The sequence below is a fragment of the Brienomyrus brachyistius genome, unplaced genomic scaffold (genome assembly GCF_023856365.1).
Source record: "Brienomyrus brachyistius isolate T26 unplaced genomic scaffold, BBRACH_0.4 scaffold56, whole genome shotgun sequence".
Lineage (NCBI taxonomy): Eukaryota > Metazoa > Chordata > Actinopteri > Osteoglossiformes > Mormyridae > Brienomyrus > Brienomyrus brachyistius.
In genome coordinates this window covers 961,542-986,711 of record NW_026042331.1, presented here as the reverse complement: position 1 = coordinate 986,711, position 25,170 = coordinate 961,542, and the positions used below count along the sequence as shown (strand labels likewise).

General features: G+C 41.2%; 2 protein-coding genes across 3 annotated transcripts in view; one reads left to right on the top strand and one right to left on the bottom strand.

Annotated features, from left to right (window-relative positions):
- LOC125724452 (uncharacterized) overlaps positions 1 to 21,728 on the top strand; it is a 181,230-nt gene extending 159,502 nt beyond the window's left edge. The window contains exon 2 of the mRNA XM_049001144.1: positions 21,212 to 21,728. Coding sequence (XP_048857101.1) covers positions 21,212 to 21,643 — 432 coding nt within the window. The 3' untranslated portion in view covers positions 21,644 to 21,728. The remainder of the gene's footprint in view (positions 1 to 21,211) is intronic.
- LOC125724451 (uncharacterized) overlaps positions 787 to 25,170 on the bottom strand; it is a 39,700-nt gene continuing 15,316 nt past the window's right edge. The window contains exon 2 of one of the 2 annotated variants that reach the window (XM_049001142.1): positions 787 to 7,467. In XM_049001142.1, the coding sequence (XP_048857099.1) occupies positions 1,904 to 6,889 (4,986 nt within the window). In that variant the 5' untranslated portion in view covers positions 6,890 to 7,467 and the 3' untranslated portion in view covers positions 787 to 1,903. The remainder of the gene's footprint in view (positions 7,468 to 25,170) is intronic. The other variant, XM_049001143.1, reaches the window with a different exon arrangement.

Sequence of the window (25,170 nt, the reverse complement as noted above, 5' to 3'; positions counted from 1 at the left end):
GCTGTGTGGCAATTAGCACAAGGAGGTGCACGGAGTTGAATTAGGTGTGTCAAATGAGGGGAAACCCCAAAATGTGCAGGGCTTTGGCCCTCCAGGACTGGAGTGTGACATTCCTGCTCTACCTCATTTGTATTTTGCATGAGTGTAGCAACACCATGACATACATGGTGCTCATATAGTTTTTGCTTTGATGTAGTTCATAATTATGAAAGTATTAATATAGGCAAGTTACACACAATTGGAAAATGACTGGAGGCACTACCAAATTTCTATCAAAGAAAAATGCATATTACAAGTACAGCGCATGTGACAATTCGCCAAACTTTGGAATGCTACTCCCACCTAGTGGAAACCTAATGCACTTGCATTTGAAATCTGCTGACATTTCTTGGATTTCACTGAAACAAGAGAGCAAAACTGCTTTGAATATACAACTATTACCAGTAATTGCCTTTTATTGGAAAAAAAAACATGTATGAAGGAATGTTTTTGACAAAAGAAATTCAATTAAAAATATATAACTTTAGTCATATATAAAAGGTGACACTGGTAACAATAGAGAAAACCTGGAGACACACAGAGATACTGCATCTCTCCAGGCACTGGAGCTTATTGTAAATGAGTCTGGCGTGGTGCCCACTGTATGCTACAGCATGTGAGCAAGGAGGAAACCCCTGCAGAACACCTGGCACTGCACATTTCATTAGTTTTGATACAGCGAAGAAAAGCATCACTAAGCTTCCACTTACACTGCAGTTTCTTTTTCCATACAAATGTATCATTAAGCACTTTGAAGCTTCCCTTTATTCTTGAAATATCAAACATAGTTATTTAAAATCATTGAAATAGATTGAGGTTTTATTTTAAAAAACCTAGAATAGCAAGTATGAACATGGTTTTAGGTCATGTGTATACATCAGGGACTACATAGAGGACTGGGATGTGGAAAGAGTGAACAATCACATTGTTACATCTGATTAACAAAAATAAAAAATATCCACCCCTGCCACATCCCTCCCTTCTCTTTGTCAAGCCAACAATGAATCTAAATTATGCTTAGCCTAAAACACTTAAAACACTAATATACATTGTATACTACAAGCTGTATTTTCCCCACCTGTCTTCCCATGTCAATCTGAAACGACAGTCCAAAGATTAAAAAAAAAAATGTAATTACAGTTATCCTGTTTTGCTAGTTAAAATTGAATATGCATTTTTGGAAAGGACCATACACAAGTCAGCTGGGTTAAATACATCTTCTATTTCCTCTTTTTAAAATCACCCTTATTTTTATTGGCAGTGTTATGTAATTTGACTCTGATGCTTATAGTCACAAAGTGTCCTCCCAAAATACAGTAAGTAAAATCACAATCCAAGCGACAAAGCAGGTAACATTGTGAGTATGTTCAACTGATATTGATGAAGTTTTAACAAAAAGTTCAACAGTTCCAAACAAGTTTCATGTTGTACGCTTTAAAAAAAAAAAAAAAAAAAAAAAAAAAACAACTCGTATAAAAACTGCACATAGCACACAGCAGAGACAAGAGCATAAAATGAATGTTTGATAATGGCAGAAATCAACTAGAACAGACAATACTATTAGGATAAATTCACTGATATTGCTATACATCTATTATTCCCATACATTGTCAACCAAATAGGGACAACACTGTGGGCCTGAAGTTGCGAGAACAGTCATATATAAAACAAGTCTCTGGAAGTCCTTGTCTACAGGTTTCTTCGGTTGAAGTCTTTTTTGTATTATGAATCCATGTAAAGGTACAAATGATTCATGTTAAAATGTATCTTAACAATGTTCAGTAAGAATACATGGACCCGAATCATCAAAATTCTTAACATCCTTTTCTCAATCAAATCTGAACTTCTCAGTTATGAGTGTATTTTACGGTCTAGGGTCAGTTAGCACTATGCTTCTGTTATTTTGCCTTTCTTCTCTCTTTCTTCCTACTGATTTTAACAAAGATATTAGTTTCAAACCACCTCTCCCAATACCACGGCAAGCAATCTTATGCCTCCTTAGGAGATTTCCATTCCAAAAATGTGAGGGGCATCGTGAACAAGAGTAAGACCCTTGAACAAGATGGAATGTTCGATGAGCAAGTGCTGCAAATAAGCGTCGATGGCGCTTCCCACAGACAAAGCACACCAAACGTGCTTGGCGGGAACAGGATCTTGGAGGGTGTCTTACAGCGCAATGGACCAACAGTGCAGCCTGTCGGGGAAATGTGGTGCTTGGACAATAGGGGCATGGAAAGCGTTTCTGGGGTACTCCTAAAGATGACAGACATCCAAAGTTTAGTGTACCTCCATGCCACGAGTTCTGTATTCCCCTCAACTGAAGAAGCTGTGCCAGGTTCTTCCTAAGCAGCGGTTGATGGAATCTTCTCTTCTTTTGTTTAGCTCTGTTATGACTTTTCCTTTGGGCAGACATGCACACTGCATTATCCTTCTCTCCCTTTGCCTCTCTGGATAAACTTGAGTCGTTTCCTTTTTTTATCTTTTGCTTTCTTACATGAGACTCTGTTTGATGATTTTGGAAATTCATATTAGACGTTTTCATATCAACTGCATGACGCTGCTGCTGCAGCTGAGAGGAGGGCAGAAAATGGGACGAAGGAGTGAGAAGGCTGGCCGAAGCAGTTTGGTGAAGGGGCTCCCCTTTAATAGTTGTAGCCTGTTGGTGGTTATGGTTTATAGAGGAATGATTGGGGGGGATGTGAGAAAGTGAGGAAACATGAGTATTTAAAGGACTTGTTTCTGGAAGGTAGAACAGAGGAGAAAGGCAAGATGAAGACTGAGGAGGGGGTGGCTGTTGTGTTTGTGAGACAGCAGAATGGGTCTGAGGACCACCATGAGCTCCACTAGGAGGCACAAGCTGAAGCAGGGTATTTGTGGCCACTTCACTCTCAGGTATCAAATTATTACTTGCATGTACTCCAGATTCATCACTAGCTCCAGGTGTGTTAGCCTGCCTAGTTCGAGGCAAACCATGTTGGGACAGTCTGTGCCTTGTTAAGCTGTTAGCATATGCAAAAGCCTTTCCACACACTTCACAGCAAAAAAGCTTCTCCCCACTTCCATGAACAGCTTGATGATGAGCCGTTAAGTGAAAGTGATGTCGGAAAGCCTTCCAGCAAACCGCACAAGTGTAGAGTCTGGATGGTGGCTGGCTGCTGGACCCTTGAGTCTTATCCTGAGAATAAAAGTAGGAATTTCCTTGATCACTTGCTTGGCTCATGCTAGCCCCTGGGGTTGGAGCAGAACTGTTGTTACTGTTGCATGTTCCTGCTGCTGTGGCCTCATCTCCAAAATGACCTTTCTCATGGAGTTTTCCATGTCTCTTCAGGCTCTGTGCATAACCAAAATCTTTTCCACATAAGCCACATTTATAGTTTTTCTCGCCAGAATGAACTGTGCGGTGTTTGCTGAGGTGGAACGCCTCCCGGAAGTTTTTGCCACAAATAGGGCAGCGGTGAGGCTTCTCCCCTGTATGAATACGGTCATGCCGACGGAGGGTTTCACGACGGCTGAAGCCACGTCCACAGACACTACACAGATATGGTCGTTCAGTCCCATCTTTCCCAGCACCACCTCCACTTTGGGTGTTTCGTTTTCGTTTGGTGCCCTCACCGTCGGTTCTGGGCTCTTTCTTTGGCCGTGGCTTACGAGGCCTCTTGGGTTTGATGTTTGGGGCCTGCTGGGGGGGGTGTTGTTCACTGGGCTGTGTTAAACTCATCATAGCATTTCCCATGCATCCATCATTTTGATTTGATCTGAACGTCTTATCCACCCCAGATGTAGATGTGGGGCCACCTGGGGAGACACCAAGAGAACCAAAGCCTAGACCCCCTAACAAACCCCCAATAATATCTCTACGTTCCTCTCGACTTCCCGCATTATTATGCTCCCCTGGAATACACGAGGCTACGGCAGCTGCAGCAATAGCTGACATTGCACTGCTGACAGAACTGGTAACATCATCTTCTGAATCATCCAACAAAGAGGACAGAGGAAGATGTGGTTGCTGTTGGTGCTGCTGCTGTTGAGTTTGGCTCTGAGGGTGCGGGTGCAGAGTAGGGGCTAGTGGGGCTTTCCTGAGTGCTGGCTCAGTCATCCCATTCCCACAGGAAGACTCCCCAGCATAACAAGGAGATGGGTTCGTATGTGAACGATGTTGCTTGTAATCTGCCCGATAGTCATCACCCCGATAAGATACTTGGTAACGACTCCTTGAAAATTCAGCATCATACTTTCCTTCAGTTTTACTCCTGTCTGCATCCCCATCTCTTCCTTGTTGAAATAAGTTCCCACAAGATAATGCAGCCTTTTCCTCTTCCTCCTCATCCTCATCAACCCCCATTATACACGCTCTCTCTTCTTCCTGAGTCTTGTCATATACTATCGTCTCACCTGTAAGTTGTCCCCCTTGGTATGCCCCTGCAGCTATCATTCCAGTTTTACTGCTTTTGAGCCCAAACGAGTCCTCTCCCCCAACAGTCAGAGAACTATTGTCACCACTATTACTCGCCCTGGATCTTGAGCCCCGTCCAGGCTTGCCACATGTACCTGAAGCTGCATGATTCAGCAAAGATGTGCTTTCACGAAAACATCGGCCACAGGCTGGGCACCGAAAAGGTTTATCTTCATGAATCTTCTCATGACGTGTGAGTGACTCACGGCGGTTGAAAGAACGCTGACAAATTGGGCAGGAAAAAGGCCGAACTCCAGAATGGATAACACCATGCTGAAGGAGATGACCCCTTTTCTTAAACCTCTTTCCACATTCAGTGCAACAGTGAGTCTTCTCTGGGCTAGGACAAGATGATGAGGATGTGGGGACTGAGCTTGACTGTTGCTGGAGAGCCTGCTGTTGTGGTTGCTGATGATGTGGATTGGATTGAGAAGTTAGATCCTGGGTTGAATGGGGGAGATTGGTCTCAGACTGATGGTGCTGATTGTGATTCGAATTGGGGTTTGTAATATGGTTGCCACCTCCAGAAGGCAACCCATGGCTGCGTAAATGCCTTCGCAGACTTGACAGATGAGTGAAGGTCTTCCCACATTCTCCACAATGATAGAGGGGTTCGGGTTCAGGCTGTGTCACAGTTGGTGCTATAGATCCTAAAGTGTCAGGTTTAGAAATTTGAGAATTATTTGTCACCAGGACAGAGGCAGATGTTGAGGAAGGGGCTGAAGATGAAGAAGAGGAAACGACTGAGGAGGTAGAAGACGGTGGTGTTGAGGTGAGAAGTGAGGAATGGTCATCATTAAGATTTGATATACTGACCCCTCCTCCCCCTCCAACAAGTCCTGAGCCTGCATTATGACCATGTCCCTCAGAGCTGGTGTTGGGGTCCCCACTGTTATGACAGTTATTACTGCTACTATTATTTCCGTCAGATTTCCTTTGAGGCAAGTACCCAGCCATAGCTTTTTTTCTTCTGCCTCCTCCACCCCCCCCTGCATTTCCACTGTCTTTCCCTTCTTCTTTTGAAAGTGATAAATGGAGAGGTAAAGGAAGGGGCAAGCCAGTTTCTTGCTGCATCAAAGAAGCCAGCTGATTAGAAGATAGGACTGGAATTCCCTGGAAATCAAACCCACCCAGTGTGGAGGGCTGAGCTCCTGGATGTAAAGGATGATGGGAATGAGGGTGAGAATGAGGGTGGGGTAAGGTGTGTGATGGAAGTTGTTGCTGTTGTTGCTGTTGAGGTGAGGGGTGACCATGGGCATGAGAGGGGTGAAGAGCAGGGGGTGGAGCGAGGCCTGAATTTGTGTCGGCACTGCCCTGTCCTAAACCCAAACTAAGATGGTTGTGGGTTCCTTGCTGAACCAAAAACTGCTCCAAACTAGCATTGGGTGGCACTCCAGAGAGAAAGTATTGATTTGCAGCTAGCATGCAACTAAACTGCTGGTGAAGACTTCGAGCATCAGACTGGGCACTAACCAGCTGTTGTCCAAGTGAAGCTACAGCACTGCTGCTAGGGGGGTTATTAGATGTGGAAGTAGAGCTTGAAGGTGAGGGAGACGATGAAGAGGGGCCCGGGGAAGCTTGTGGAACAGACAGTGCTGGATGTAAAGGGGGTGGTGGTGGTGGAGGAGCAGAAGTCACCACTCCTCCTATTACACCTGTTGCTCCTCCAACACTCCCTCCAGCAAAGTGTTCAAAACGACCCATTCCTGGATGCAACTGCTCCTGGGCTAGAGCAGCTTCTGTTGGGTGAAAAGAACGCAAGAACTGTGGATATCCCGCCACCGATCCCCCACTTCCACTACCACTATTTACACCCATTTTACTAGATTTCCGTGAGCTTTGCGAAGAGGCAGACTGAGCTTGTTGTTGAACAGGTGGAGGTGGGGCACTCATTTTGGCAAAAATAGAAGAGGAATCAGCAAAAGCATTGCTTCTAGATCCTTGCAATGATCCCAGGCCAATTCCAGAAAGGATGCTTCCTGAGGTTTCACCCTGCTGCTGTTGTTGCTGCTGCTGCTGCTGCTGCTGGAGCTGCTGCTGGTGTTGATGTAGCTGAACTTGTTGCTGATGTTGCAGCTGCCTTTCCAAGCCAAGGCCTTTAAACTGGTGGGCCTGATGTCCACTAAGCATCTCCAAAATGTCCACTGGATACTTTCCAAACTGGAACATTTCCCACTCACTGGCACTTGGTGGTGGTGCTGGAACAACTCCTGCTCCAGAGGATGCAACAATGATACCACCAGCACTCACTGAGGAACTGTGGCCTGAAGCAATGGTGCTTCGGGAACTGCCTGCTCCAGAACCACCTCCTGCTCTGCTGCTGCCACCTCCTGTTCCTGAAGCACTGTTGCTCTCTCTTCCTCTGGATGGTGATCTGCTATTCCCCCCACTTTCCATTAAGGAGAAGTGGGCACAGAACTCATTAAAGGTCTTAAGATTTTTTTTGTTCTTTGTAGCGTTCCAGTGTGTTTACAGTATAGATTTCATTGCTGTTTTTTTTCAAATGCCTGAAAGTGTCAGATTTCTACAATGACATTAGTGACAAGACTTCAGTCAAATAATTAGCTTTTCGCCTGTTTTTTGATAGAGAAAACTGGTAACTTTTCCATACTACTGGACTGCAATCCTTTGAACATTCGTTTGTATTGAACTTCTTGCTGATAATTCATATAATTATTTCCATAAATCCTTCCTTTAAATAATTTTGCCACCTTTTGGCTGTTTACATAGCTATAGCCTTGAATTTTTTAATAGTTTTTGCTATTAAGACATCTGTATTTCCTTGTCCTTTTCAATCTGATTTTAAGTGCAACAGTCTTTGGTACAGGTGTGTTAAACAGCCTCTTTTCTCACTGCCCAGTTTTCTTTTTTTGTATCAGGATATTACAGTGATACCACCTTTGTGATTTTTCGTCAGGTTCCAGTGTTTTTGGTGAGGTCTGGAAAGTCCCCTTTCCGTTTTATCACAGCTCCTGCTGAGAGGAGAAAAAAGGATGAAAGTCAGCTTTATTTTGTTTGAAACAGCAGGAACAGCCACTTAAAACACCATTTAAACAGAATTGGTGCTGCTGGAAACGACAGCATCGTATTCCCTGGACAGCCCCATCACTTGCCCCTCCCAGCTAATCTGTACTTGTCCCATACTCAGCAACTTGCACAATTTCTATACATACTGAAGGAATCACTTGGAAATGTGAAAGTTACATGCATTTTTACCTGAATGCCACCAGTTCCTACTGTGATACGTAGGTGTGAAAGTATTCTAATTTATTGCACATTCCACTTACACGACAATTTGCAAAATATTTCTGCACCAGTTAGATGGTTACATGTAATCATTTGTGTATGTTTTCATGTTTGAAAATATTATTTACATTTATGCTTAAATATTTATTCTATTTATTTCTCTTTTGTAGTATTACCAAAGTTTTCTGTGACATAAGTCAGAACTATAACATACACTAATGGCATTTGGAGATCTGAAGAAGCCACTCGATATGTATATACATATATATACACATATACATACACTGCTCAAAAAATTTAAAGGAACACCTTGAAAACACATCAGATATCAAGGGGAAAAAAACATGCTGGACATCTATACTGATATAGACTGGGTAATGTGTTAGGAACGAAAGGATGCCACATCGTTTGATGGAAATGAAATTATCAACCTACAGAGGACTGAATTCAAAGACACCCCAAAAATCAAAGTGAAAAATGACGCGGCAGGCTAGTCCATTTTGCCGAAATTTCATTACAGTAACACAGAATCATACTCAGTAGTTTGTATGGCCCCCACGTGGTTGTATGCATGCCTGACAATGTTGGGGCATGGTCCTAATGACACCACGAATGCTGTCCTGGGGGATCTCCTCTCAGATCTGGACCAGGGTATCACTGAGCTTCTGGACAGTCTGAGGTGCAACCTGGTGCCATCAGCTGGACGAAACAATATCCCAGAGGTATTCTATTGGATATAGGTCCGCTGTGCATAGGGCTGGGTATCGAGTTCGATACTTTTTAAGCACCGACCGAATCATCTCGATACTATCGAGTATCAAAAAAATCATTTTCGTTCGGTACCAAATTTCGATACCTAAGGGTATAATCTTGTCAACGTCAGTGAGCTAGAAAACGTGCGGCATCCTTGGGCTATGTTCACACTTGGCGTCTTTTTTCAAACTGCTGCTTTACATTATAACCCTATGGAGTAATCCGTTTTTTCAAAAAAGTCCTGACCGCTTTTTTAAACGCCACCGCCGGCGTCTTTTTCTGCAGCTCAGAGCGTCTTTTCAAGTTGAAAAAAGTTCAACTTTTCTGAAAAGAACGCCCTACGTCAAGCATCTTTTTGACAGCTGACCAATGACAAGCGAGTAGCGAGACCTGTCATTTCGATAACAAGAAAAAATGGAGACTGCGAGGCTGCCTTGAAAATCAATAGTTTACGGCGGTTACGCCCACTCGCCCAGAGCTTGTCAAATGTGAGGCTGTAATGTATACTACACTTTAAAGCATAGCATAAATTTAACGCAAATGATGTTTAAGCGATCAAAAGTATGGCTACATTATGCTAAGATTGACGGCAACAGCGTGCGATGCAATATTTGTAAAAAGGTTATCGCGTCCAAGACTGGCAACACGTCAAATATGATAAAACACCTGACAGTACACGGAATTAATTTACGAGCAGAAAGTTGCTCCGTGTTTGACTGCAAGAAGATCACGCCGGTGCAGTCATCATCATCCTTTCAGTATTTTCCTGACTCAGGGCCTCCAACAACATGCCCGCCACAAGCGTCGTCCTCCGTGACTGATGAGGATAACGGCGCGATGGCTGGGGCTCCGACAAGTAAACAGACATACAAAATCAGCTAACTTTTAGCTTGTGCACCGTTAAAGTTAAGTTTAAGTTTGTGCGGGGTCAATTTATTAATCCTTTTTCGGACCTAACGTACGCTGTGTAACATTATGTACTGTTTCGATGACTTTAAATGCCTAGCTAAGTTGATACTAAAATGCTTTAAGGTTAAAAGTAAATGATGAAGTTTACCTCACATTAAACTTATCTTATTTAAATGTCCTTATCCTTGGCTGCATTAACAGTTTAGCTTTCATGTTTTCTTCACATTAATGTTATAGTCTCTGCTCGTGCTGACCCTGGAATTAGGAGACCATCAAGTGATAATCCATTTACACTGGCAGAAAAAGTAAAAATGAACAAAGAAAGGAAAGATGAATGCCATAGGGCCGTTACAAATTTTATTGTTAAAGGTTTACTGCCTTTTTCTACTGTGGAGGCTTCATGGTGGCGGTAAGTACAGTAAGCTGTAAATTATGTTGTAATATTACCATTAAGGCTGTTGGCCAGGTTTGTAGGTAGTCTTAACCTAGATAATTTTTTAAACTTTTTATAGTAAGCAACAATTATAAAATAAGGGTAATTTTACTTTTTTTGTGTTTGATGATGTCAACTATAGGGAGATGATAAGCACCTTAAACCCCAGATATCAGTCCCCCAGCCGAGACATGCTCTCAAATACCCTCATACCTGCATGGTATGCAGTTGAAAAAGAAAATGTCAAGAAAGAGTTGCAAGATGTGAGGGATGTGGCTGTGACTGCTGATGGCTGGACCAGCATTGCACAGGACCACTACCTGACAGTGTCAGTTCACTATGTGAGAGAGGGTTCCATGAAAGAGAAGGTCCTACATACAAGGGCGGTATACACATCCCAGACAGGGGACATTGTAGTAGAAGAGATAGGAGATATTCTTGATGAATTCAATATAAAGGACAGAGTAGTTGCTGTGACAGTGGACAATGCAGCAAACATGGATGTAGCAGTAAAAAAGATGAGTATTAAAAAAATTTGCTGCTTTGCTCACACTCTCAATATTGCTGCTCAGAAGCTTTACACAGTTACCTCAGTCTCACAGTGGGCAGGAAGGATCAGAGCAATGGTGGTGTGGCTGAAAAGATCCAGCCTGGCTAAACCTATCCTTAAAGAGAAGCAGCGTCTTCTTGGTAGGTAGAAATCAGAATAGATGAACCTTAGTGCAAAACTCTTTGGCCAAATAGTTATTAAAAATCCTTTGCTAAATCATGCAGTAAAACATTTCTGCAAATAAACAGCCACTTTGATAACCACACACACACACACACACACACACACACACAAACATGAATTTCTCTTTCTCACTTTAGGTCTTCCAGAACATGCGGTCATCCTTGATGTGAAAACAAGGTGGGATAGCTTATTCCTCATGGTGGAGCGATTCCTGGAGCAATTCCCTGCCATCCAGGCCACCTCCATGGACCATCGTCTTAAGAAATTAATGGACAAGGACAGGCAAAAACAGTTCTTATTCTAAATGCCATTTTCAGTGTGAACGATTTTGCTCATGAATCTATAGTCCAGCTAATGAATGTGATTATATTTTACAGACTGCAGAGTGTTTCTGGTGAGGATTTTAGAAAAGCAGAAGAGTTTGTCAAAGTTACAAAGATACTTTACACTTCAACCCTCTGTGTCTCTGCTGAAAGGAGCCCAACTTTGGGTCAGATTCTGCCTATCTTAAATAAACTCCAGCACCACTTCACAGTGAATAAAGAGGACTCCTCCTTCACAAAGAACATCAAGGACACTATCTGGAATGACCTCTCAAAAAGATACCAGGTGTGCAGTGTAATCCTGTTGAATTTGCACTTGTTTTCATTAGAATTATTCAGTGATTGACTCATAGTGTTTTTGTCTTGAAGGATGGCAATATCAGACAGTTTTTGGAGGAGGGCACAGCCTTAGATCCCAGATTCAAGTCAAAAGTGACAAATGAAGTGTGGACCAGACTGGAGGACCTCAGAACAGGTGTTAATTCATATTGGTAATCTTCTACTCCTCTTGAATTGTAGATCAATATGTGTAACCTATTTTTGTTATTGAATATAGACTCCGACTGAGCAGATAGAACAGGCACTTGAAGAGAGAGCAGGTAACCAAGATGACAGCTCTGATGAAGACAGTGCATCTGCAACAACAGCACTGGTAAGAAAATATAAAGAAATCCTATTTTTTCCTATTAGCTTGTTTGCATTTATCTTTATAGAGTTTTATATTTTTCTTTATTTCTTTACTTATTTCTAAATAGAAGAGGCCAAAGCTTTCTGCCCTTGAGGAGCTGTTTGCTGTGGAGGACATGGCTGTTGAAGCAAGAATGCAGACCACTTTCAGCAGCACTACAGAGAGGATTCAGGCAGAGATAAATAAGTACAGACTGCTTCCGTCTACACTGTCCTCAGTAAGTCCAGTAACCTGGTGGTGGGACATGAAGGATACTCTGCCAATGCTTTCAGAATTGGCATCAAGGTATCTTTGCGTGCAAGCATCATCCACACCCTCAGAGCGTACATTTTCCACTGCTGGGGACATTATCAGCCAGGAGTGGGCTTGACTGTCTCCTGAAAAAGCAGACATGCTAATTTTTCTGAAGAAGAACTGTTGAGTGATTTCAGGTGATCTTAAAAGGTTAGTTCACCAAAAAATGAAAATTCTGTCACTAATTACTCACCCTAATGTTGTTCCAAACCCATAAGACCTTTGTTTGTTTATCTTCAGAACACAAATGTCGATAATTTGGATTTAATCCAAGAGCTTTCTGATCCTCCCATAGATTTACTGGATATGCAGTTTTCAATGCCCAGAAAGGAACCAAAAACATAGTCAAAATAAGTCCATGTGATATAAGTGGTTCAATCATAAATATATGAAGCTGCGAGAATACTTCTGTGTGCAAAGTGAACAAAAATAACTGTACTCAACAATTTATCTATGGGAGGATCAGAAAGCTCTTGGATTAAATCCAAAATATCTTCATTTGTAGATAATTAATGACAGAATTTTATTTTTTGGGTGAACTAAACCTTTAAGCAGCAGTGAGCCTCACAAATACTTAAAATTGATTGACTTAAAATGGCTTGAACTTTATTAAAACGGTTTGCACTGATATATTGTGCTAATCACACTTTGTTCATTTTGTGCTTTCGTTCCTTTGTTTATTGGTCTTAGAGATAAGCCTGCTGTGAAAAGTGTCACAAACATCCTGAAAAAATAAAACCAAAGTTTCTCTGAGATTGTGTTATGTAATCTTGTTAAAACATATTTCTTAAAATAAAAGTATCGAAAAAAGTATCGTTCAGAACCGGTATCGAATTCAGGGTATCGGTATTGAAAATTTTGGAACGATACCCAGCCCTAGCTGTGCGTGGGGGGCAGTCAATGCTATCAATTCCGTCATCCTCCAGGAACTGCCTACATGCTCTTGCCACATGAGGCCGGACATTGTCGTGCACCAGGAGAAACCCAGGACCCACTGCACTAGCATAGGGTCTGACAATGGGTTCAAGGATTTCATCCTGATACATAATGGCAGTCAAGGTGCCGTTGTCTAGCCTGTAGAGGTCTGAGCGTCCCTCCATGGATATGCCTTACAAGACCATTACTGACCCACCACCAAACTATCATACTATCATGTCATGCTAAACAATGCTGCAGGCAGTATAACATTCTCCATGGCTTCTCCAGACCCTTTCACGTCTGTCACATGTGCTCAGCGTGAACCTGCTCTCATCTATGAAAAGCACAGGGTGCGAGTGGCCGACCTGCAAATTCTGGTATTCTATGGCTGAGCACATGTGTCCAGCTCTCCTTGAGTATCTGCCTATCTCCTGGAATCCTATGAAATATATATATATATATATATATATATATGTGTGTGTGTGTGTGTGTGTGTGTGTGTGTGTGTGTGTGTGAACATCTGACCTATCAGACGGAGCCCTGGGTACATGGGCCATGCACTCACACCATTTGGATGAAGCCCCAGCCTAGCGTTATGGACCCTCACATTAATTACCATCAGTTTAGTTGTGAGTACGAGGACAGGTTAGTTATGGCTGAGAAAGGAGAAAAGAGCTGGGGAAATGTGGTTTACGAAGACATCGTGACGAAGAAGAATGGCAATTATGCTATTTCAGGAGGGACGACGTCTTACAACAATACGTATTGTGTAAAACATGCCTAACAGTCGTGGCAACTTCCAGAGGAAACACAACCAACCTCCATCATCCCCAGCAATACAACCATAAAGAACTACACGAACAATTCAAAAGTCACCAAACCACAACCATCGAGGAGTAGCAAAACTAAAACCTTGCCATCTCTGCAGCAACAGAGTATTTCTCAGAGTTTTACCCGTTTGACGCCTTATGAAAAAAACATCCAAACGCCACATAGAAATAACCGAGGCCATAACTCGTTATTTGACCAAGGACATGATGCCCATGAACACAGTAAACAAAGATGGCTTCATAAATCTAATAAACAAATTAGATGAAGATACCGGATTCCATCTCGTAATTATCTTTCCCAAGTCGGCATTACGAAAATATTTCACGCATGTAAAAAGATCATAGAATCGGAACTGGGTCAAGCTGAATATTACGCCTGTACCACAGATCTTTGGTCCAGTCAAACAACAGAGCCCTACACCAGCCTCACTGTACACTTCTTGGATACAGATTTTGACCTGAAAACACGATGTCTACAGACAGCGTACTTCCCTGGAGAACACACCAGAGAAAACATAGCATGTGCACTCCATGAGGCTTTGGCCAGCTGGTATTTGCGTGAAGACCAGCTAGTTCGCATTACCACTGACAACGGACCAAACACCTACAACGTTGTGATGTTGTTATAAATAAATTGGCTTTACATTGTTATAGATCAACCTGAACCGAAATAATTCCAGTTTGGCTGTTTTATTATCTAGTGTTTGTATGGACAGTTGCCTCGTATAGCCAAATATTGAGTTTGCTCTCAAGATCTTTGTTTTAGTAGTGATGTAGCGTTTGTGAGCTATTAGTTCATTTTTAATTAGATTTTTGTATTACTCAGAAATAACGAGTCACCTCTGTTAGAGTAACTGGTTTATTTTGTCTGGACCATGCAAGCGTATCATTCTGTTTTAACATCTGAAAAAGGCTCTTTCTTAAACAGGTCTTCTTATGAGCACCTGATGACATTTAGGCAACAGTCTTATTAATCAGAATAAAAAAACAGCACACGCAATATGCACTTGTAAATATGGCAATTATCATTAGCAAGTTTGTTTTCCCCATTGCTTGGTCAGCTCTGAAACTAGCCTACTGTTGGACATGATTGAGTGATCTCAATTGTGTAATGAACATAACTAATAATTAATAATACAATACAATACAATATCTTCTTCCCAGAAAATGCTACTAAGGATGACCGTCGTATTGCTCATGCTGCCACACTTTGCAAAATATTTGTGGGACATTTCTCCCACGGCTGGAAGCAGAAGGTGGCACTGAAGGAAGCACAACAAGAACATAACATCCCAGAGTATTTACTCATTACATGCAAAACCAGGTGGGGCTCAAGGCAAAAGATGATGGAGAGGGTCTTGGAGCAGCGACAGGCCCTATCGGATGTCCTTTTGGCAGAGCGTAAAACACGGCATCTGATTCCCTCATGGCAGTACCTGGATGTGCTTGAGTCTGTAACCTTGGAGTTACACCCTTTGCAAGAATTTATTGATGCTCTTTCCGGGGAAAGCTATGTAAGTGTTTCATATGTTAAACCTGTACTCATTTGTTTGAAGACATCAGTTCTTGTAGCAAAGGAAGATGACTCTGATTTAACCAAGACTATAAAAGCAAAAATCTTGGATTATATGATTACAAAGTATGATGACGCAGCAACACTTGAACCACTGGACATTGCATCTTTCATTGACCCCAGGTTCAAGGGCAACTATAGTAGCAAAGAAAAAGCAAAGACATGAAGACCAGGGTGATGTCAGAAATGAAAGAAACGCCACAGAAAGTAATTAGGTTACACATTTTATGACATGCCCGCATACTGTAATCAGATATTGCATTATCTGAATGTGGATGGAACATACCTATTTTTCATTGCATTCTAAACTACCTTAGCTTGTCTTTACCTTTAGGAGGCAACACTTTCTGACAACACTTAGGCCCAAAGCATGGAGTCCCCCAGTGACAAGAAGGCAAGGCGATCATTGGGCAGTTTGCTAAAAACAAATCCAGGTTCCACTCACACTCCATCTTTTATGCAGCTGGAGCAAGCTGTTGAAGCTGAAATGAACAGCTACAGTCGAACCTCGTTACTACATACAAGACAGGATATCAAAAACATGTACGTTATAAGCATAGAACGTTGTAACCACTTAGTGCAAAATGGATGAAAGAACTCACGAAATATCCATGTAAATGATAAAACTAATAGAACAGACCCTTAAGTTGACTACAAAACAACGAATACATTATTACTTGTTAAATAATTCAACAAAGCTCATTTGGATCCTTGAAATTTTCCTTAAATTACTCACGATTATGGCCAGCGATAAATGGCAACGAAAATACACAACGGCTGGTCAAAATGGATTTTTTTAAATAAACATTCGCATCCAAATAGTAATTTGGCCTGAAAATATTAATAAAATATTGGTCAAATTAAATCAAGACAAATGTGCATTGTCGGGCGAAGATCAGGTAGATACAGGTAGACGTAGCGACAAGTTGTGGTGGGCGGTGAGAGCGCTGTACGTTGTAACGATGGTTAGTTTTAGTATTTTCTCTAGAAATTTGGATGTTGTATCGAAGTTTACGCTGTAAGGGTGTACGCTGTAAACAATGGCTGCTATTCGAATAATATATATGCTAAAAACGGGAATTAGAAACCTGTACATTGAAAAGGTGAAAACGTTGCATCCGGGGTACGTAGTAACGAGGTTCGACTGTACTTGCAGTCCCCGACCATTGACAGTGAGGCAGACCCTTTGTCTTGGTGGAAACTCCACCAGGTCACCTACTCAAAGCTACGTAAACTAGCTCAGAAATATCTTTGCACACCTGCCACTAGCTCACCCTCTGAGAGGCTCTTTAGCACATCAGAGAATGGGGTAACATGTTAGCGAACCTGTGTGAAAACTAGCAAAGTTAACATGCAGGTTTTCTTGGCCAAGAACTTGCCCTAAGGGAATAACTAAAAGTAGGAAATTATCAATTGGGAGAATTTTTTAAAAATGATTTTGCCTTCTTGATTTAGTGGCTTTTACTTCAGTTTTCCTCTTCATAAATCAGGGCACCTTGAGCAGAGTGAAGTGGTTTGATTACTTTAATAGGATATAAATTGTCATGTTTTATTCATATTTATAATTTATTTATTTGTTTTCCCATAGACAGTTTTGTTGTTTTTGTTTAGGAGAGAAGATTTTAAAAGGAACAAGAGAAAAAAATTGTTATAATGTAATACAGTAATGTCTTATATTAATGTTCTATTTAATTGGTTAGATATCTATGTTCAATAAAAACATAAAAACACATCAGAATTTATTTTATGACTTTGTTCAATGGTCTTAGGTTAATGTTTGTGGTTTGTGATAGTTGAACCTATTAAAGCAGAAAGACATAGGAACTGTATATGCACTTTATTTATCGCAAGTCATATAGTCATCGCAATACTGAATAACATATACCGTAAACGAATAATGCAGGCCTAATTGTGACTATAGTAAATCATGCTTTAGTTTAAAGTCATGAAATACTTAAACTGAATTCACAATTCCACTGTTAGAGAGAATATGAGACGCATCCATCCATCCATTTTCCAAATTGCTTATCCTCCTGGATTGCACGGGGTCCGGAGCCAATCCCAGAAAAAATGGGCATGCAGCAGGGAACAACCCAGGACGGGGGGGTAGCCCATTGCAAGGCACACTCAACAAGAACAGTATTTACATATCAAAGTATTTGGACGTTTGGTTCTCTCGCTTAGACTATACTAATTCCATGCCCACAAAATAAGAAATACAAGTGACTATCTTGTTCGACGACCAAGTACACATTCCATAGCTGAGCAAAGCTTGGGGGTACGAGTGCAGGGTCAGGCTGTTTATCTGTTGCCCTAAGGACACTCCAAGTGACTGCTTCAAGTTTGGAACCACCCATCTTAAAATTTGAGTGCATCCAATTTGTCAACCCTATAATAGCATTGCAGACACATGTAGGTCAAGTGTCCTCTACAGCTGCAGTTTCCCTCTATTGCTGCCACACTACACAGTTGTTTAATTTTTGGGTCAATTTGTCTGAAAATTAAACCAGGTGTAGATCTTATTGCATACAATGTTTCTGGAGCAATGATAATAGTTTTTTTGAATAGTTTTTGACTTCACAATCACAAATTCAAACAAGTTCAAATATTGTCTCCTTTCACCTTTCCCTTTGATGCCACTAATGCCTCGTCTCCAACACAGAGCCTGGGCTGGTGCTGGGCTAGTTTTCGCTTGGTGCCTTTTGAGAACCTGCTTACGCTTCCACTGGTTTAAAAAAAAGAATAGAACAGAAATGTTATAGACCGAAGTAAGAGTAAAATAAAGGTTCATATTCTGTTTTTTGGATTCAAGTTTGTATAAGCTGATTTTAAGTTCTTACACAACCACTTTTAGATTTAAAGTTTTTATAAGCTGCTGAACCAAAAATATGAGCCTCTGTCTCCATTGTCTGTACCCACTTCTGTTTCCTTAAAAGACTGCATTTCTCCCAAGCCTGTGAGTTTATTCTCATTTGCTGTTTTACCACTGTCCTTTCAAGGATCACACAATAAAAGAAATTGAACTTTTTTTTCTATGACCTCTGCACCACTACAGCATCACAAAATTTTTTAAACATGTTGCAAATCAAATAATTTAAGATCAAATCTGGCCAGTAGATTGATCTTGTTGTTGTTCACAGAATAAAAACTATGTAACATTATTATGTTAATAAGCTGAGAAGTTGTTTCACTGTTGGCACCTGCGTTATTAAATATTATAAAAAACTATATTGGTTATGGATTGAATTTTACGTGTATGCGGATAGTTTGAACGTGATAGCCCGTCCCACTTTCACTGACATTACGATTCCAACGTTTGAGACCAGCTTTTCTGTGGCGATGTGCTGAAGCTGTCTTTTCTAGCCCGATGCCAGTTTTTTGCAGTGGAAATGTGCAGAACCAGTTCTGGATTGCGAGAAAACCCTACACTGTATTAGTGTAAACTAGACATAAGAAGCGCTAATTCAGTTTCAAGAAAAGATCAAGATTAGGGGCGAAGCTATAGACCGGTCCACCGCCCCTGGGCCAATTCCCTCCCCCCAGCAAAAAGATGACCATCCCATACACTAAATACACATAAAGTTATACTGATATAATTTCTCCGAAGCTCTTGACAGCTAGAACATAATATTTACACTTTAATTGTGACTTGCAATTTTATATATGTCATGTTTTGTATACATTCTTATTACGGTGGATGAATGGTGTAATTATTAATTTTTAGAAAAAGAATCTGTAAAATCCCTACAAACAAACTTAAAATATAATACATAGTGATGTTTTGAAGACAAACTAAACTGTTCCTTTTATACTTAATGGTTTTCCGTTTGAGAAATTTGCAAAAAACTGTGGTGCATGAGGGGTAGGATCTAAAGGCTGCCTAAGTCCTCATCCATCTGACGACTGTATATAGCCTAATTATATGCCGTGGGCCTTTTCATTTGTTTGTTTGCAATTCCGCCAAGTAGGCTACCTTCTTTAAAATTGCGTTTTGTTAGACTACATATTTTGGGATGTTTTATTGTAGTCTTTGTGAATATGTATATAGTTTAGCCTAACCCAGCCACTTAAGGGAGCAAGCCAGCTCAACTAATGGGGAGGGTTGGCGTCAAGAAATAAAGAGACTGTATCTTCACTGCATCTTCACTGCATCACTGATTTCAAAATGTGGGAAATATGTGGTTGTATAAATAAATCTGTTAAAATAGGTTAATGATTCTGTGTCGACTAAATTGTATAAAAAATTTCTAGGCATAGCCAAACAAATCTCCTCCTGTGTGAAAAGGCGTAGAAAACACAATTTAGCCACTAAAACTTTACAGTTTTTGTGTGCTCTGCGATGGGCTGGCCCCCCATCCTGGCTTGTTCCCTGCCTCGTGCCCATTGCTTCCGGGATAGGCTCCGGACCCCCCGTAACCCAGTAGGATAAGCGGTTTGGAAAATGGATGAATGGAAGTTTTTTGTGATTCTGCACCTACACTTAAAAACTAGTTTCAGCGCCACCACATACACGCGTGCAGGGGGGCCCGATCAGTGTTTTGCCCCGGGGCCTTGTGTGCAGTTGTTCTGCCACTGATTGAGATCAAGATACTTTATTAATCCAAAGGGAAATTCTTGGCCATTAACATTGCTCAGTGTAACAAAAACAGAAACACTGAATCAACACCACAGACATCATTAGACATTTAATATAATGTACCATAACTGTGATAAGTAGGAGTGTAACAGTATAGATATATCTACTGAAAATTTGGGTCTTTCGGTTTGGTATGCATATGTACTGAACAAATGCAGCAAATATAGAAACTTTCTGCGTTTCCCCCAAGCAACATTAGAAAAGGGGTGGATGAAGCTGTGCCACTATACATGCACGCATATGTCCTAATGTGAAGCTGGAAGTTCTTAATGCAAATACAAATACAAGCACAGGTATTTCTATAAATGCTGCAGCATAAGGACTGCAGACTAAGGGCACATAGGCTGCCTAGGGATGCCCTGACTATACAGACAGGGTGGTACTGTCCCCAGAATTTCACCCTGTCATCGGTGATTGGTATCAGCCAATTTTGATTCCAGTGAGAAGTGATTGGTATCTGTCAGTTCTAGGTGTGTCACGAGATCTCGCGATATTACAACATGAGAATTCTTGTTAGAGTGAAAAGTGGTCTCGTGAAGGCACTGCAAATGAGCAGATGCAATCTGAATTATTTAGCATTTTTTGTCTTTCAAATTAAATTAAAGGCTGCTTTCCAGTAATATATTTCCTCTTTGAAGTTTTCCTTAGCATATTTCTCGTCTGTGTAGGTAAGTCTCGTCTCATTCTCGTGAACCCAATATCTTGTCTCATCTCATGGGCTGAGTATATCGTTACACCCCTAATCAATTCTAATTCCAGTGATTGGCCGCAAAAACCCTGATCAGAGTATCGGATCGCGTCTCTGCTACCTGCGACTTCATTCCAGCCTGCCCGCTATTCTGCCTATGATATTTCTCCTACTAAGGGCTGCACAATCCTGGAAATGTGAATCACAATTTATTTGCTTAGAATTCAGATTGTGATTCTCTGTAATGATTTTTTCCCTTAAATTTAAACTTTTTTTTGCCGCTCAAATTGCAAAAAAAAAAATCACCACAAAACATGACTGTGCCAAACATATTACTGATCCAGGACCGGCATATCAACTTTTGACAACAGAACAGAAATGCTCAATTGGTCATTGTATTAGGGTAACCAAAACTGCCATACAAAAAGTGCCAGTGGGGTACTTTTTGGTACTTGGGGTGGGACTTGAAACACTTTCTGTCAAACGTTTATGCTAATAGCCTGCCTCCGAAACGCAATACAATCGCCATCTTGAGAACAGTTGCAAAATCAGAAAACAATGATAAACTAGATAAAAATAATAAATATAACAATGGATGCGTAGACAAATGAAGTGACTCAAGCTTTTTACTGTGGTCTGGTTGGAATAAACAGATCAGGATAGGATAAAAAGAAATATTTTTTATGAGCCAAAAGGCAAAGCTCTCGATTTACCAGTCGATCTACGTTCCTACCCTCACCTATGGTCATGAGCTATGGGTAGTGACCGAAAGAACGAGATCACGGATGCAAGCGGCCGAAATGAGTTTCCTCCGCAGGGTGGCTGGGCTCTCCCTTAGAGATGGGGTGAGGAGTTCAGTCATTCGGGAGGGACTCAGAGTAGAGCCGCTGCTCCTCCGCATCGAGAGGAGCCAGATGAGGTGGCTCGGACATCTGATTAGGATGCCTCCGGGACGCCTCCCTGGGGAGGTGTTCCGGGCATGTCCCACTGGGAGGAGACCCCGGGGAAGACCCAGAGAATATGCTGGAGAGATTATGTCTCCCGGCTGGCCTGGGAACGCCTCGGGATCCCCCCAGAGGAGCTGGATGAAGTGGCCGGGGAGAGGGAAGTCTGGGCTTCCCTGCTGAGAATGCTGCCCCCGCAACCCGACCCCGGATTAAGTGGAAGATGATGGATGGATGGATGGATGGATGGATTTTGTATGATACACTATAAAACAAGCATTTATAAAACAAAAAAGGAGTTTAATTTCACAATTTAAACAGCAAGGACGAAAATGATTATGATTGTCTCTCAGAACACATGTAGTGCTCATGCAAAAGCAGAGGAAGCAAACTTTAAACTGATTTTTATACATATACTAGATAATCTTGAAAATGAATAACAATTAAAATGGCAAAACGTGATAATTTTTTTCCTATGAGAGTGTAAAAATGCTTTAGCAAAACCTAAACTCCCAGCACTATAACATTTGTTTACAGAACTGAAAGTAAGAAAAAGCCTTATGTTAATCTAGCTGACTGGCGAAGTGAGAATTGCATGTGCACAACATGCAATGTTGGTATTAATATCGCACATTATCCAGCCCTACAATAACCTACAGCCATTTTTCACATTCAGTACAAAATACCACACCTCATGCTATGATGTTAATCAGAACCGGTACCGGTTATTACGCCAGTGGAAAACCACCTTGAAGTACCGTACTTTTAGTACTTTCTTGAAGTACCAAAAGAAAGGTACCTGGTGCGATGGAAAAGCACCCTGTAAAGAGAGTGCAGAAACATGGGACGCTTGAAACTCTCTGGTAAAAAGTAGGAGCCCTTGTTTTGATCCAGCTGATGTAATACAACGCAGACGCAGCCAGAACCGTTGTGATTTAGAAATGAGATTGCATAGAGGTGTGAATCGAGATTGTGTTTTTTTTTTTTTTTTATATATGATTAATTATGCAGCTCTACTCCTACCTGCCCTGCTATAGTACCACTGTTCATCCTGCCATCAGAAGCAGCACAAGCACCTGCCTGCCCTCTGCACTGAGACTCCACCCATCCATCCATTTTCCAAACCGCTTATCCTACTGGGTCGCGGGGGGTCCGGAGCCTATCCCGGAAGCAATGGACACGAGGCTGGGAACAACCCAGGGGCAGGGCACACTCACACACCATTCACTCACACATGCATTCCTATGGGCAATTTAGCAACTCCAATTAGCCTCAGCATGTTTTTGGTCTGTGGGGGGAAACCGGAGTACCCGGAGGAAACCCCACGACGACATGGGGAGAACATGCAAACTCCACACACATGTGACCCAGGCGGAGATTCGAACCCAGGTCCCAGAGGTGTGAGGCAACAGTGCTAACCACTGCACCTTAAAATTTAGACTGTAAATTAGGATTTGCTATCTTTGTTTATTTGAGTTCCTCTGCCAGCACTGGAGGATGGGCTCTCCATTGAATCTGGTTCCTGCAAAGGTTTCTTCCTTCTAGGGAGTTTTTCCTCTGGCTTGGTCACTGGGGTCCCCAACTTTTTTGCAACCAAGGCCCAGTTTTATTCCGTTAACATTTTCACGGACCGGGGGACCAAACTGCAGCTAAAAGCGGCCCTGGGGAGCAAATTGTTTGTCCGTTATAAGAAAAATTCCGTTATATGCGAGTCCGCTATATCCAATACTTTTTCTGCATGTTCTTAAAGGCGCACGGCCAGGACCAGCGGACCTCGTCCGTTATAAACGATATTCCGTTATAAGCGAGTCCATTATAACGGGATTTTACTGTAATCATCAAGTGTGTTGCCTTATTGCCCCCTATGAGCCACAGATGGAAGTGTTCTCCAAAATGTTCACAGCTGCCCGATACCGGTCCGTGGCCCAGTGGTTGGGGACCCTTTGATGTAAAGCACTTCAGACAATGTAATGTTCTGAAAATGTTCTATACAAATAAAACTAAATTGAAGTGACCTGAACAGCACACCCACCAACAACAAACAAGTAAAACCCATGGAAAACATTACATTGGTGGTGTGGAAAATATATTTAGATGCTACTTCTGAGCCAAAAGTGAATTACTTATTTCAATGTTAACGACTGTTTACAGAAATGTCCTATTTTCTAATTGTAATGGTTTTATTTTATTATAATTAATATTTTAACTTAAGTAATCACTTTTGTGATAATTCTTTTGATTGTTCTATGCTAATTAAAAATAAAATAAAAATAAAGTAAAATACATGTTTGAAACAACTCAAATCTAAGTTTGTATCCATGCATTAGGATACACAGCAATACCATCAATATGCAGTAATGTTCGACCATGTTTTAAAATCTGTTAGTGAACATTGAACTAAAGCTTGACTATTTATAAAACTCAAATCAAATCCCAATGCATCAGAAAAATCGCACTGAAATATTTTGGCCGAATCATTCAACCCTACTTATTTGAAAAAAGTAGTCAAAACCATCACACATTCCCCATGGTTTAAAGATCAGACATCTTCATAAATAAGAATGCCGCATAATACAGTTTAAGTGGAAATCTATGGAGTTGGCGGTATTAAAGCTGTCATGGCCAGCAACAATACAAGCAAGCCCTATGTAGGGCTTGTTCAGCCTATTACTCTAATCTTACTGATCACAATAGAAATGACCTGCTACCTTTTTAAGACAACAGCTTATCTAACACATAAGGCTCATCCACTGCATCCAATTAATATCGGCAATGAACATTAGGAACAGAAATCGACTTGAAAACTGGTTCCAAATTTTTTAATCCACTTGAACTGTTTACCTCCAATGTTATCAGTTGAGCTTGTTATGGAACACCATCAGGGAAAAGGCCTAAACCACGAGACAATTCTTCGACGTGGAATTTTCCCCCCTATAGACGCAGTAAAAATGCGACATTTATACAGCATTTTTGCTCATTTGATCACATCTTCAAGAACTGCAGTGGATGTGCCTATAAATGTGCCTATGTTTGGGTACTGCAAAGTAAAGCTTCATTACAGCATAATGCAGGAAATACACAATGTTAGTAATGGGTTGATTATGTGCTCCTGACTAATACAATGCAATTTCTTGTGCTTACATCTCTACCATGACAACTGACCAAAGAACTATGACCCTGTTCACACCAGATATTAACATGCATCCTAGTGACCCGATCACAAGTGGACATCACTAAATACAGGTGCGAACTCACCAAAAACAGATTGAAAATACATCGAGATCCGATTACTTAAGCCACATTCAGAGGTGGTCTGGGACACATATGGCCTCATTCTTATAACAGTGTAAACGTGAATGTGTCCCAGGCTGCATTGAAGGACCGCCTACTCAGCTGATTTAACATACACTTTGATGAAGCTTCGGTCCTGACTACTTCACTTCTTGTCAAACCATATCAGACAAATCAACGAACCACTTAATTCAAATTTTTACTAATTTAGAGCTTCATTGGTAATGATTAAAAGCTGAAGTATTAGCATATAGCAACCAACATAACGCATTACAGACTGAACCCTTTGCCCTTGAATAGAAAAGTATTAAGTACTAGAAGACCTTTTTAACATGTACATCTGTATCATGTTGACAGTATAAAAATGTATGCCTACATGAAATTTGAATTAAGAAATCAAATTTGCATTGCGAAATATT